Source organism: Cyprinus carpio, chromosome A24 (assembly GCF_018340385.1).
Source record: "Cyprinus carpio isolate SPL01 chromosome A24, ASM1834038v1, whole genome shotgun sequence".
NCBI classification, from domain to species: domain Eukaryota; kingdom Metazoa; phylum Chordata; class Actinopteri; order Cypriniformes; family Cyprinidae; genus Cyprinus; species Cyprinus carpio.
In genome coordinates this window covers 14,395,028-14,411,407 of record NC_056595.1, presented here as the reverse complement: position 1 = coordinate 14,411,407, position 16,380 = coordinate 14,395,028, and the positions used below count along the sequence as shown (strand labels likewise).

At 35.4% G+C, this 16,380-nt stretch overlaps 1 protein-coding gene across 1 annotated transcript in view; it reads right to left on the bottom strand.

The window, feature by feature from the left end:
- The window catches only part of LOC109067463 (phosphatidylinositol 3,4,5-trisphosphate-dependent Rac exchanger 2 protein-like), a 111,661-nt gene that overhangs the window by 18,908 nt on the left and 76,373 nt on the right, over positions 1–16,380 (bottom strand). Inside the window, exons 30-35 of the mRNA XM_042714277.1 lie at positions 13,523–13,651; positions 12,656–12,697; positions 11,777–11,982; positions 9,237–9,339; positions 7,841–7,984; positions 7,565–7,679 (exon numbers count right to left, since the gene is read on the bottom strand). Coding sequence (XP_042570211.1) covers positions 7,565–7,679; positions 7,841–7,984; positions 9,237–9,339; positions 11,777–11,982; positions 12,656–12,697; positions 13,523–13,651 — 739 coding nt within the window. The remainder of the gene's footprint in view (positions 1–7,564; positions 7,680–7,840; positions 7,985–9,236; positions 9,340–11,776; positions 11,983–12,655; positions 12,698–13,522; positions 13,652–16,380) is intronic.

Sequence of the window (16,380 nt, the reverse complement as noted above, 5' to 3'; positions counted from 1 at the left end):
TTTATGTGAAGTTCCAGCCTCTGAAGTCCACGTCACCTTTCCTGCAGATGGCCTAAAGTCTCAGAGTAAGCCGTGGCCACATCCATCAGGAAAGTCTCCAAAGATGTCCTTGCCTGGCCACATCAGAGCAGGATTTTAAAAGTGCTCTGTAACCCAGGGCCACACTGAGTTTGAATTAAATTTATCGAGGATTCTTTATGAGAGAAAAGTATGAAAGCCAAACACAATTTATTACGAGGTGGTAATGAACAAAATTGTGCTATGCCAGTAAAAGTTGGCTAAAATGTACTCATCTTTAGGCCATCCGAGATGTAGATTAGTTTGTTTCTTCATCATGACAGATTTAGAGAAATTCTGCATTACATCACTTGCTCAGTAATAGATCCTCAGCTGTGAATGGGTGCCGTTCAACCAGCTGATAAAAACATCACAATAATCCATAACTGATTGACAAGAGCCCAGATTATCATTTAATGTCTTGTGAAGTGAAATAAAGCTTCCTCCACTGAAAAAATAAAAATAAAAAATCTGTTAATCACAATCTGTTAATTGATGGACTGGAATGGTGTTGATTGCTTGTGTATTATTGTGATGTGTATATCAGCTGTTTGGACTCTCATTCTGACGGCACCCATTCACTGCAGACCCACTGGTGAGCAAGTGATGTAATGCTAAATTTCTCCACATCTGTTTCAATAAAGAAACAAACTTTTTTTTTTCACATGCAAAAAAACTGTGTGAACTGTGACTCACGACCTAATTTTTCTGCACTAGACCAGTTTATGTAGTGTGCCTCTCACTTCAGACTGTGACTAAAGAGTCACTGATTTAAAACAATAGCCTGCTGTGCCACTCAAAGTAGCACACACCAGACGAGCAGAACGGGCCTTAACGCATCACAAAACCAAACATCCAAGTCTGGCAGGCTCAAGCAGCACCAGATGAAGCTGACGATTTACGTTACTAGATCAATCACCCATCCGCTGTTCAGTTTCACAGCAGAGACAACAACTCATGCCAACACTTCACTACTAAGAACACTGCACTGACAGGAGGTGTGTATGAAGGTACATGCAGGGGTGACAGATGTTCCCAAAAAAATCCCATCCTACGTTTTTTACATTAAACTTAAATATATAAAAATTACTTCAATATAACAAAACAAACACAATATTACACTACACAAAAAAAAAAATAAAAAAAAAAAAAATAAACAAAAAAAATGATCATAAAACATAAACAAGATTTTGAAATATAACCTAATTCACATTTATATGTAGAATATCTTTCAAAAGTTTGGGGTCAGTAAGTTTTTTTGTTAACACTTGGGTAGGTTTAGAGATGAAGAATATGGTCATATAGAATAAGGCATTAATATGTGCTTAATTTGTACTAATAAATGGCAAATATTCTAGTAATATCCATGCTAATAAGCAACTAGTATTTTTTTTATTAATACTTTCATTTAACAATGACACATTAAATTGATTAAAAGTGACACTAAAATAAATGTATAATGTTCCATTATAAATAAATGATGTTCTTTTGAATATTCTATTTATCAAACAATCCTGAAAACAATGTATCATGATTATCATGACAACATGATGTAAGTAAATGACATTTTAAATTACAATAATATTGAGAACAGTTATTTATAATTGTAATAACATTTCACAAAATTACTGTTTTACTATATTAGTGTTTTACTATATAGAGAGCCAGGATGGGCCAGGACGGGCCGAGCAGCCTCAGTATGTTGTAATTTGGGATAATGTAATTTTCCATCATGCTGCTCTGGTCCGCAATTGGTTCAGTGACCATCCCAGATTTCTACCATGTTTCTACCAGTATATTCCGCATTCCTCAATCCCATAGAGGAGTTTTTTTTTTTTTTATTATTGCATGGCGGTGGAAAGTTTATGATCGAAATCCTTACGAATGTGAAAACCTTCTGCAAGCAATAAAAGAGGCCTGTGGTGACATTGCTTAGAGTCAAGTAGTGTAAAATGTTATCAAAGGTAGAGCATAACAACAAAACCCCCTGTACTGTGAAAATGTTTTCTGGTTCTGGTGGGCTTACTGTGATTAAAGACAGCTATTCATGCAGGCAAATGTAATCCATTAAAACAGAGCACAGTGTTATCTAGAATGTCTGTGTGTGGTGAATGTGGGACCCTCCTGTAGGAGTCGTAACTCAGCAGTGGTCTTTACTTTAAGGCACACTGAGCAGTAACTGATGGCCTGTGTTTTCTCTCCATGGGCTCTTATGAGAGACTTTAATGGGAATGCTGGACAGGATCCAAGGATGGGCCAATCACGCTGTGCCTCTGTTCTCTGGGTCTAAAAGCAAATTGCAGCCACCGTTTCATCTTAAAACCTAAAAAAACATCACTTTTGGCCCTACAGTATTTCACAAGCATTACCCATTGGCTTTGGGGTCTTCAGGCATGATTACACACTGATGCATTAATACAGCATGCCTCAATTGGACCATGATAGTATGGAGTTGTATTTAGATACAAATAGAAGTAGTTTACTGATTCAAATTAACAATTTTGACAATTAAATTAACAATTAAATTGTTTTTATTATTTTACTAAAATTTGTTTTCAATACAACAAAACATATTTACATACATTAAAATAAAATAAAATATTCCACAGAATAAATTCATCATTAATTTACACGCTCATGTGTGTAAACTCTGGAGAAGGGAAGTGTGTATTTCTGTGGGGTCAAAACAAAAGCAGTACAAATGTTTACAGGGGTCTAAAAACATTATCTGCTCTGACATGTGTCGTGTAAATCATGCAATTAAGTCATTTGCAGGACAGAGACTATAAAAATTAGGAAACAAGAGCTTGAGTTTCAAAAGGCCCTTAAACTAAATAACCAGTAGCCAGGTGTTCACTCAGTTAGAGTCTTCACTGTGATCTTTTCATTGAAAGATAAGAGACAATAGTACACAGTCAATATTTGATCAAATTAAAAAATGTGAAAAATAATAATAAATAGATTTAAATTAAATCTTTTTTTACTGACCAAGCTTCTTTATATATATATATATATATATATATATATATATATATATATATATATATATATATATATATATATTTTTTTTTTTTTTTTTTTTTTTTTTTTTACAACCAGGTTGCCAGTCAATCAAACCATTAAATCGACCAAGTGACCTCTGCCAGTGTGGTCTGTTTTTATTTGGTTTCTCTGAGGCTCACCATTGCATCATGGTCATTATCAGGTTGCCAGGTCATCAAGCCTTTAAGTCGATCAATAAATCTACAAATAGCACTGTGCCTCAACTGCCATCATGACCCAAAGCATGACCTCAACAAACCTTAACTAATCACAAACAGATTCACAAACATGATGTCATGGTGGTTCCTTCCAAGCTGGCATAAAGGACTCTAACAGACACACACAAATATATTTTAGCCCATGTTTAGGTGTCTTCCCATTAGGACCAGATCACTCAACCGATTTCAGCTCTTACAGCAACTTCTAGACATGCGATTAGCCAAGCGTTGAGTTTTTACCAGCTGATAAGTACAGCCATTAATCCAGCTGTCTAACACACATCCCACAATGCAGAAACATAACACAGGGCCAGAATGCTACAAGAACGAGCTATCCATCTGTATCAAACCCACCACATCCACATGACTCGCACCGCAGAGACCACTACAAACAAGTCACACTTCAGTAACTCAGTAAAAAACAAAGAACTTATGGGCATGTGGAGTTTAGATTTGAAATCAGCTGTGAACGCCTTGTTTAGGAGAACAATCAAAAACCAAGTGTATTTTTAGTCTACAAGCTCGTAGAATGAATCTAACAATCCGCAGAGCTTGAAATGAAGCCCAAATGACTTAAAAGAAGCTGGCTGGAGACTTTTTTGGCTGTTCCTCATCAGAAAAATCAGTCACCACATACAGATCTGATGCCACATCAAGGTCTCAACTGTATTACTGACTTACTGGGTGTATTAAGAGCAGTTTTGATTCCATACTTTGAAGTCCTGTTTATGAAGGGATACTGAGGATGAACTCGACATGAACTGGACATAAACTTGACTTAGAAAATGCTTCAAAACTACCAGATGAGACATGGATTTGATTAAATGTGCCAACTGTAATCAAACTATTTTAATTTCACTTCCACATGAAAAGGAGTACTGTGCCGTCTTCAAGCACGAAAAAAAAGACACAAGTGGAGCTGACATCAACTCTAAGGGCTTTTTCAAAAGCTGGAAATATGAGCTAATGTAGTTTTGAATGTAGTACAAATGAAGCCATATTTACAACTAATGAAGCAACAGCTCTGAACCATCTTATATAACCTCTTCTGTCAGTATACCTGTTTCTCTTTATTCTAGCTGCACCTTTCTTTCACACCACCACCTTTGTCAATTCTCATTCTTGCTATTTCTGCCATGTGATTTCTCTCTCTCTACAAAACATATAGGGCTTTGTGTATAAAAAGTTTTGTTTGTACTTAAAACAAGTCAAAATTTCCAGAGCATTGAGACAAAATATACATGCAATCTATGACATCTCATGCAGTGCTGCTTCCCAAATAATTGATCCGTTAAGAATTTGTAGATATTTTAGCCAAACAAGACAGTTCTATTAAAAAGATGTCATTTTTAAAGTGTATGTATTAGTGTTGTCACGGTACCAAAATTTCTGTATTCGGTACCAATACCAGTGAAAATCCACGGTTCTCAGTACCAATTTCGGTACCAAAGCAAAACAGAAAAACATGCTAAATAAAAAAAATTGACTATACTTTCATTTAATCCAAACTGTGTACATATTTAATTTTAAAGGGCTTTTTAAAACATTCTAGAGTTATTCAGCCAAGAATAACAACTAAGTTGGCTAAAAAAAAAACAGAACTGCTTTTCTGACTGATATGACTAAAACAATGTTAATCATTTGTTAACCACAATCCAATGCTCTCCATTGACTTTCTATTGCGGGAAGCTCCCTCCTTGTCATTTCTGACTTATAACAAAAACTCAAAGTAATGCATAAAAGTTGCTATGTGACAAGGTGTACAGTAAACAAGCTAAAAAAAAAAACAGAACTACGTTTTTATAAGCTGTCAACCCCAAAATATCAAATAGAAATAGAAAATAGAAAAAAGAAAATAGAAAGTAGAAAGTCAATGGAGAGTGCTGGATTGTTTTGTGGTCTTCAGAATATGACACTTTGCGGTCTGTCTCTATAGGTTGACGTAAAGAAGATCTGGAGATAATACATGACTTGACGATCTCCTCCTTAAAGATATAAACACGGACACACAGACTCCAGTGTAGCTGAAATTATAGCCCAAATATATCCTGGCATGTGCTTAAGATGTTTTTTTGTAAAGACAGATGGTGGGTCTTTGTGGTAAGACCGCTGAGTCAATCTGCTGGCTTTACTCTGACGAGCAGCAACAGTCATGTCAGAACTAATGCACTTCACATTTGAACAGTAATATACAATACGTTTCATCTGGGTTTAATGCAAATATGCCTTCGTTTTCTCATGGTGATGCTAAAGCAACATATATCTATAGCTAATATTTCTAATAGAGATAAATAGGAATGATAATATTCTCTTCAGGCATTATAGCTGATCTCAACTCAATCTCCAGCCTAACATTTATGATAAGAAACATATCTTGTTTTTAGCGTTCCCTTCACATTATGACTGTATTATTAAAATTTCCATAAGACAGCATAAATAGACCTTGATCAAAAAGGGGATCAAACTGGATCTAACAAATATCCAGACATTCTGACATTTTTGGTATTCTTTTTGGTAAGTGTAACATAAGTTGTACAACTCCAGTTGTGTGACAAATAAAGACTGTACTTGAAAAAAAAGGATCTGGCAACCCTACACTTTAGGTGCTAAGACTACCTCTTTGCCTCCACACCTCTCTCGTTCATCTCTGTCCACTCTCTCAGTTTACATCTGCTCCACATTACACCAGAAGGCTCCCTGTCAATTCATTTCAAGCCCATCTGCACAGCTTTCTGAAAAAGCCTCTGTCTTGCTATGACTAAGCTGAATCACTTTACCTGCAGGGCCTTTCCACACCTGCATAAAAATCACACAAATTCAAACAAAAACCACAAACCCTGGGAAACCACATGAATGATGAAAAATGCTGTCATCAGTACTGTTGTACTTGTAGTGCAAATGCTCCATTTTCACTATATCTTGCTAATAAAACAACTGCAGTCTTACAATGACTCAGCTATATATGAACCATTTATATAATTTAAGTTATTAACTTATTAACCTATTATATTAAATGTTTATGAAAACTAGATTCTAGCACGTACAGTCAACTCTGTCATATCCATATCGGACCATTGACATTTTGAAGAAGGAACAGATTTGCCTTTTTCCTTATCAGTGTTTACACTTCACATTCAGTCGATACAAATGCATCAAGCTCAGCTTAAAATGCCAATACCAATGCTCAGATAGCAAAGGCCAGGATAAGGCATAGAAGGATCATGTTATTAGTGGAATATAGAGAGATTTTTTCGAAATGCCAATATGCCAGAGAGCACAGTGTAGATAATGAGTCAGCATTATACCCCGAATGCAGGCAAGCCAAACCAAAACAGTGTTTGCACATAATGAGACAATATTTCTTGAGTAACCCATCATACGTCTTCCACTGGCCTCAAATCAAGCCAAGACTGTACTTGATCTCTGGTACAATTGGCAGGCTTGCCTCAATGCAAATCCCAAAAGTAACATGCTCCTATGGCTCACATAATACAATGAAACTTGGCTGACCTCAGTACACTGTAACCATTTACAGATGAGATCTACACCAGATGCTTACCTTGTGAGCTATAAAGCAAACATCAGCTGCTCGGAGAACATGTTATTAGGATCCTACATTATGATTATTTTCCATAAACATATCAAATTCACTCATATTTTGAGTATTAGTGCTGATGTTCAGGGTTTGGAAACAATTTAACGTGTTTCAACAGCCATTTAAATGTCCAAAGAGACCTCTGGAAGACTTAAACATACAACTAAACAACTGAAGGAACATGAAGGCGGTGTAAAACCAGATATCTGGAGTTAACTGAATATTAATACACCAACACCAATACAAATACAAACCACATCCCACACATCAACAACAAGCATGGTTTTCGTGTTCCCACACACACATACCCACATATTTAATATTAGACACAAATCATGGTTGTGAAATATAGTCAGTTTTGGCAGACTGATGAACTGAACTCATCTTGAGGTTTGGGGGCAAATTCATCTTCATCTCAACCTCAAAACTATTATTCGAACAGACTGGCATAATAATTACTGATATGTATCTATTTATAAAAATCTATTTACATTTTTATTTGTTAAATAATAACTTGATTACTGATTTTGTCATTTCTATATTTAATTTGCACTCCCAGTCCAGGTAGTACAACTCAGCAACCATAACCACTTTTCAAAATCTCCCAGTATTTTCATAGCTGAAGTTTGATTGACAGGTGAAGCAGACTTACCGGAGTCTCTTGTAGTACTGCTTGACCTTCTCCAGGGATCCAGCATTGATTTGGGCCTGATACTCTTCCACTGACACATTTTCTCGGTAATAATATCCCTCCATGCTCTCCAAGGCTATTAAAGAAAGATTACGTGAAGCTCTGGAATTTCCTCAGACGTTTAGCTATGTATTAGTAACATTATTATTTTTAAAACGTTAAGGGTGGTGACTAGCTTCATTTTTAGCTTTTTTGGCCATGCTTCAGGCTAACTGTGTCTATACAAACACATCGTACCCTGGGTGAACAGGATGGGGTAAATTTTGAAGCTACCGCCGTATCTTAGTCTCTGGGGTAACTGCTGGAAGTAGAACGCCTCTAGGTAAAAACAGACCTTCAAAGCCTGCCGTGTGCCCTCAACTTGGTATGAGATGGGCATGTCTGGAGAAAAAGAAACAAAGCCATCAGCAGGATGGAGTCAGAGGGTTTATGAATAAAATATTTCATACAAACACACTGGTTCCAAGTGACTTTTTGAATATTGAAGTTAAAGGAGTTATATGATGTGATTTCAGTTTTTCCTTTCTCTTTGGAGTGTTACAAACTCTTGGTGCATAAAGAAGGTATGTAAAGTTGCAAAGGCTAAATTCTCAAATCCAAAGAGATATTCTTTATAAAAGTTAAGAGTCTACCACGCCTACCTAATACAGCTCATTTTAACACGCCCCCGCATGTCTACGTCATGATGTGAGAAGATTTGCATAACACAGCACAAATGTTCTCGCAAAGAAAGAAGGTGCAACTTTCATTCTCGCTGTTGCCCCAAGGCCATATTGTGGAGACATGTGTTTCATTGTAAACTACTTTGTTTGGCCTTCCAAAAGAGGACACAACAAGAAATCAGTTGTATCTACTACACTGTTCCAGAACAGTTCAACCCTAATTTTCAGATGTGTGCAGCACATTTTACGGAGGACGAGGACTGTTTCCTGGGAGAGGAGCCTACAATGCCGGTGTCTGTTTCTATAAAGTGGGGCAATTCCAACTTTCCAAGGACAGTCTGGCACTTCTGACTCACAGCCTGTAAGTATGTTTACATATTTAAAGAATTTGCCACTGATGATTCAAGCGAGAGTTTTGAGCGGTGTAGAGTAGCGCTTGTTGTTTGTCGTTTCTCAGATCAAAAATGCAGACATGGTTTTATGCTTACGCGGCGCGATATGCAACACAACGCGTAAAAGAAAGTATAAGTCATTATAATCAGTAATTATGTCCCCACTGGATGCAACAAATGTGTTGTTTGTGATGGGTTTTATGGTTTTGTCTCATCGCGCCAGGACACACGGCATCACAGTAAAGTAAGGGGCGTAACATTTCCATCACAAGCATGAGGAATTCGGCCAATCACAACGCACTGGATAGCTGGCCAATCAGAGCACACCTCGCTTCTCAAAACGATGAGCTTTGTAAAAATAGACGCGTTTCAGAAAGGCGGGGGATAGAGGAGAAACAATAATGTACAGTACATGGAAAATAATGTTGTTTTTTAAACCGCATAAACACATTGCATTACACCAAATACACAAAATAATGTTCTTTTTAGCAACATCATATGACCCCTTTAAGAATACAAACACTGCCACTATTGTAAATATTAACAATATTTACAAGTGCTTCTTTAAAGAGTACTTACTAGCAACAAGAGGCTCTCCTTCAAACTGCCGGAAGTAGAATGTGACCTTCTCCAGGTCTATGAGAGCAACTTGTGTGTCTTCAAGCATGGCCTGCTCATCCGTCTAAAGAAAAAATGACATAACAAAAGTACAAAACCATTACTAGACTACATGTGTATAATGAAAAAAGAAAAAGCTATGTTGAAGGTCTGATAGTATGAATGAAATATACAAAAAAAGTTACAAATAAAAACTGGTGTGCTTTAGTATAGATACAAATTACAATTATGACTTCCTGTTGCTGATACACTGAGGAAGAGAAGAAACAGAAATTCATATTTCCTTCATCCTCCAATCTATTCGTTTTAGTTCTGCCCGCACACACACAGTACGCCCATGGCTGTGGATGAGACCATCCACATACAAATCTGAACAAGTCTGGTGTGAGAATCAAGGGACCGCTCCTCACACATCTGAAAAGGACTCCTCTGCCTGATACGTGGGCCGACTCTCTCAAAGATCCCCATGTGCCAGATGCCACAATCCTTTCATCTGGGGGCCTACAAAGCTGCCAAGCGTTATCATGTCAAGAAATTACCTTCGGGTTGCTCGCTGCCGCCTGCTCTCCCTCCCCTGAGTGTGTTTGGGTGTGGAGGGGAAAGAGCGGCAGTGCTGTGCAGATAAGACTAAAATCTCAAACGCGGGGAATCTTCATATTACATGTGGGTTTAGCCTCTGTGACTACATGCTTGATTTAAACATGTCTGTCTTGACATACATCATCCAAACCTGCTGCTGTTTTTATTTATATTCTCTAAATAAAATGTAAAAAAAAAAAATGAGAATGCTCACTATTAGATCATCTGGTGTGAATGGGTGCCGTCAGAATGAGATCGTAAAAACATCACAATAATCCACAAGTAATTCACACCACTCCGGTCCATCAATTAATGTCTTATGAAGTGAAAAGCTGTGTTTCTAAGAAGTCCATAATCCATAATAACGCTTCGTCCAGTGAAAAAGTCAATCCCCTATCCACAGACATATTTTGTTTAGAACTGCTTTCGCTTGTAAACAGCACTTGATCTATGCATATTTCTCTCTTGATTTAGACAGGCAGTTGAGAAAGCAATATAATGAATAAAAGACTTGTATTTTATCTGATTACGCGTGGATTATTGTGATGTTTTATCAGCTCATTTTCACGGCACCCATTCACTGCAGAGCATCCATTAGTAAACAAGTGATGTAATGCTAAATTTCTCCAAATCTGTTCCAATGAAGAAACAAACTCTTCCTCATTTTGGATGGCCTGAGGGTGAGTAAATGTTTAGCAAATTTTCATTTTTGGGTGAACTATTCCTTTAAATATGAACAGCCCTTATATCCTTCGGCTGAGAAATATTCACATTTCAGCTATGTCATAAAGTGACTTTGGGTGCAAATAAATCTTTCACATAAAGAACAACCCCAGGCACGCAAACAAATAAATGTAATCCTCTGGCCTCAATCACGGCCAGGTGAAATCTGATCTCAAGCTGAAGCCAGAGACTGAAACAAGACATGATAATCCTGCATTATCCCTCGGTCTGTCGGGATGCCCATAGATTGTGGAAATTGCCGTCGTGTGGGAAAACACATGGCTACAGTCATCAATTCAATAAGAAAGCAAACTCCACTGAGTCCCAACACACAGACGTGGATCTGACCTTGCGGCTGGTTGCAGTAAACAAAAAGCAGATGTAATCTGCAGGGAGGAGGACAAATAAAATAAGAAAGTAGCTCAGGGATGCTGTCGGTCTCTTCACACATTTTTCTGTTAAATGAGGAGTTATCTTGCTCATTAAAGGCACAGAATAATGGACTTTAGATTAGATGTTAAGTAGCAGCTATTCTTACTAATCATCACAACAACCATAATAAAAAATCACCACAACAACCATGAATCATCATGTTAATAATTAATAAATTAGTGTTTTTTTAATTGCAAAAAAAAATTAAATAAAAAATGCAAAACAAAAAGCAAAAAATAAAACAAAAAAAAAAAGCTTTAAAATAAACCAAAACATAATTTTAAAATTATTTAATTCTGAATTGCTAGCAAATTCTTCTTAAATTTTTTTTAACATTATTATTTATTGATCATGTCTTATGTATTAGTTGCCAGCATTTTACAATTTGTATTTAATGTTTGATATTTTATATATTTTTTTAATTTATTTATTTTATTTATTTCTTACATTTTATTTCACATGCTATGTCTCGTGTCATGCCTAACAACACCTCTCAGCCAGACAAAATAACTATAACACTTGGCCTCTCATGGCTTATTGCTTTAACAACTACTTTAATCTTCACAGGCTACGCATCACAGACACAGAACACCATTACGTTGAATCTAAGAAGGATGTGATAAATCCTACTGAGCTGTGGGATGCTGACAATCATTCGAGTGCCATACATGACCCTCGAACCAAATATATCCGACCTAAAGGAGGATGTCAGACTAGAAAGGCTGGTAAGGCTTATTTCAAGCCCACTGACCGTGGCAGGTACTCACCAAGTTGGGGGAGAGCAGGGATTGGAAATGCAACAGAAGACCGGTCGAGGAGATCTGCTCCAGCCAGCGGCGACTGGCTTCCTGACTCTCACTCTCCGCGCTGAGAGCTTGATTTAGCACAGCCAACAACTGCTCTGAGAAAGAGCAAACCGCTGCCACCAGACTCTGACTGAACACCATATCCCTCCTCAATTGAATCTCTGAGTCTGAGAGAGAGAAAGAGAGTTCAATTTGCATAATATGAGCAAAACTATGCAATTAGCTTAGTTGTTTTGAATGACATTAGGAAGAGTAAATGATGGCATGAACGTTTATGGGTGAACTACTGATACTCTCTCAATAATATGCCCTCTTAATAAAACTTATTCAGTCTCCACTTTTTGTTTAGTGTTCAAAGACTAAAATCAAAACAAAAGAATGCCATCAAATGATCTAAAGACACATTTGTACTTCCCAATGAACTCAAAACACATTAGACACCATTACACAAGCCTGCTCTTTTTCCTCAGCCAAATGTATTTAATTTAGTTGCATTTTCTAGTCATAACCTTGAGAAACTGTCTTGTTATAAAATTATATTTCCTTAAGGGGATTACAGAAGTCTCTGAGGGCTCTATTGATGTGGATCATTTTTCTCGAAGGATGCTGGGCCGCTGATGCAGGTGTGAGAGAAATGCTGTGTGGAGAAATTCTCAAATGAGTGTAATTTATTCAGGGTGACCTCAAAAGACTGCCTACTGTTTGGTGTGACAGATTACAGCATATAATGAATGAGTGTGAATAATGGAAAGACTGAAAATGATGTGTTCCTTATTTGTCATGTATATTTATAGCATTTAAATAATATGCGTAAGTGAATTTGGTTTTATCGACACTCACCTGTGTATTGCAGTAGGACCAAGAGTAGCCGCGTTTTTACCTCTGAGGGGACATAAAAAGCAACGTCAATCATGAAATAAGTTAAATAAGTAAGTAAAAAATATGGATAATCTGGATTTACTGCATTTAACATCTGGTTGAATGAAGTACATAAGATGCAGATTTAGACAAGTGGAAATAAGGCACAACAAATAATTAAATAAATAAATAAAATAATTAAATTAAATAAATTAATTAAATAAAACACCCACAACTGTATAGTGAATATGATGCTGAATAGTATAAATCTTAATATCCTTTGCTATACAATAAAAACAAAACAAAACAAAAAACAAAAGAACAAAAGAACAAAAGAACAAAAGAACAAAAAACAAAAACAAAAACAAAACCAAAACCAAAAACAAAAACAAAAACAAAAACAAAACCAAAAAACAAAACAAAACAAAACAAAACAAAACAAAAAAAAACTGGCAGTGTAAAATGACAGTCATATTTTCCAGCAATTAATATCATCCCTTTCATTAAATTTTGGACTATAATGCTTATCTTCCATTTGTTCATTCTTCTAATCTGCCAACACATCAGGTTTGGAATTTACACACACACACACACACACACAGCAGCAGCAGCAGCAGTGTAAGGAAGTTAAAATGCAGGAGAATGCTTTTTCAGCCTTTGCTGACAACTGACCTGAGGGAGTTAAAGCCAAATATTCACTCTCTCCCCTCCATAAACTCACATTTAGCAGTGTATGCTTGAATAATTCGCTCTCGTGGCAGCATCAAGCCCCTATTGAGAACTGCTCGAGTGGTTGTTTTTGGCCAGGATCACACGTATGTGGTGTGTGTGGGTTTTGAAACCACTGACCTTCCGCAAACTTGGCGATGGTGTGTGTGAGAGCCTGAATGCTGCTGGGCAGGTTCCACGGATCCTGCTTGACATGAAGCCGCAGTTTCTTGGTGCAGTTGAGCTTAGGCTCCATGTCCTGATGAAACTCTGCCCAAAAACAATCACAGGATCACTGGAGTCCAACGTACAGAATCAAACATAGCCAACACAAACAGACAACTACACTAAACTAAGGAGTACACATTTATGCAACACACAAGACCCTGTGCAGTGGGATCAGTAGGGTTGAGAGTTGTAAAAAAAATTATGATATATAGCTCCAATGCCCTTATAGTAGATGGCTCTGGCCGTAAAAGGTGTCATGGCTTGTTACCATGGTGATGATAAAAAGGTATGCAGTGACACACATATGCCATTTCTCACACACACCTATCCGCTTCCTGCTCTGTCCAGAGAAAAAGAGGGTGTGTGAGATGGTCTTACATCATTTGATTCGTCTCAGTGATTATATCATAATTCCCTTTGAGCTCTCTGTGGTGATGTAAAACATTTTCAGGAATCTACCACACACAGAGTAAGACCAGGTCCACTACCGAGACAAATAGTTGTAATAATAACAATAATAATAATAATCAATATATATTGTTTATTTAACATTTGTTTATTTTCTCATAATTGTTTATTATTATTATTATTATTATTATTATTATTATTATTATTATTATTATTATTACTATTTCTGCTGCTATAAAAATAGTATATATAATGTAGTATTAGTAATTATTATATGTAAAAACAATTATAATAATTATAAATAAAAAAAAAAATATTAAATAATAATAATAAAAATATTAATAAAAATAAACATTATTATAATTAATAATTATTATAATTATTATTATTATTATTATGTTGTTGTTAATATTATTATTATTATTATTATTATTGTAATTAAAATACAGTATGTTTGTATCCACATATTTATATTTAAACTTATATTTAAATTTAAATATTACATATATTTCTGTATTTGCATATTCAAAAGTTATCTGCATTACCTGTATAAATATAATTATTTTCTATGTATGTTTGTGTCTCATTCATTTATTCATTCATTCATTTTTTCAATATATTTATTTCCCTGCTTGTGTTAAAAGCTAAAAGTACCAAAAGGTAAAAGTACAAAAATATAATTTAAAATATAAATACATTTAAAAAAAAAAAAAATCTGTTAGTTAGTCAATGAGTCACATTGCTCTTTTCCACTAGCTCTATAATAAGCATCTCAATTTCTAATTTTCAAATCCCATTTTCTCACCTGCATGCATGTGATAGCTTAAATAAACAAATCACATGCACAGGCACACAAGTTATAATCAACTATTAACACCATGATGATTCCATACTAATCTGCTCATCAAATCACAAAAACAAAGCAGAAACATAAAATGTAGATACAAAAACACACACACACAACACAAATACAGAGCATAAATACTCACTTCAACTAATAACTACATCCCATTAAAATTTATATCCCACTCCAATCCTATCCTGCTTTCAAATATCACTAGAACAATGCCTACTGTGTTTATTAACCTACCAAATGACCTTAAGCCACATCCTGTGTGAAACTGTGCCTTAAACCAGGGACTTAAGAGTTACTGCACATTGCATTAAAGTTTGTTTCTACTGTCAACACACTGAGAGCTTCATACCTGGAGCTGTTTATCTATTTCAGGCTCCTTAGTTTAAACATTTTATTGTTTAAAGAGATTAAATCATACAGGCTATTAAGGGTGAAATTCGTTTGAAAGTGAGCATCACTATGTCCTACTCATTCAGGAGTGCACTTCAAGTAAAAACTCAGTGTTAAGCACTATGCAAATGTAATTACAATTGGGTATCATTCAGTGTTGTGTTGTTAAATAAAATAAAATAAAATAAAATAAATAGAACAAAATAAAATATAAAATATAAAAAAAATACAATTAAATAAATCAAAATAAAATAAAATTAAAATAAAATAAAATAAATAAAAAAAAAATCTATAAATAAATAAAACAATAAAATAAAAAAATAAAAATACAAAAAAAACAATACAAATATACAATAAAATATCAAATGAAAAACAAAATACAATAAATACGAAATAAAAATTAAAAATAAATTAAATTAAATTAAAATTAAAAAATTAAAATACAAAAAACAATACATAATTTTGTATGAGATGTTTATATAAGATTTAAAATAAAATCTATTAAACATTAAATTAAATTAAATTAAATTAAATTAAATTAAATAATTTTGTATGAGATGTTTATATAAGATTTGGATTTATGTGAGTAGTGTCCTTTTCAAGGGTACAAAACCATCACAAAATCTAGAATGAGACAGAGGAAGTGACCCAGACAATCTCTACGAGTCCAATGTCCTAGTGTCCTCCTCAGATCAGAGAGAGGAAGCGTCCTAGACTATCTCTAGTAGTCTGGCGTTCTTTATCTGTCCCAGATAAAACAAATCATACAGATTTGATTAAGATGATTTGCAGTAAAGGACAAAGCCGAGATTGGAGCAGTCAATCACTGAAACCTCCACACCGCTCAGAGGAAACCCCCACCTTTAGCCACACTTCCTTTTGCCAACAACCCTTTAGACATGAAATACAGGCCCAGATTTATGTCACTCCTTTTCACCCCCTTCCTTCTCTCCCTGGCAAACACATAACTGTCTTCACAATGAGACATTTCAGAGCGGCATAACCAGAAAAGTTTGGAAATCCACTGTCAGAGATCCCTGGAGATCATAATCTCATAAACATGTATAGTTTATGAGTTTCAGCACTTTGAGTGAAGCACACACAATTTAAGTCTGAC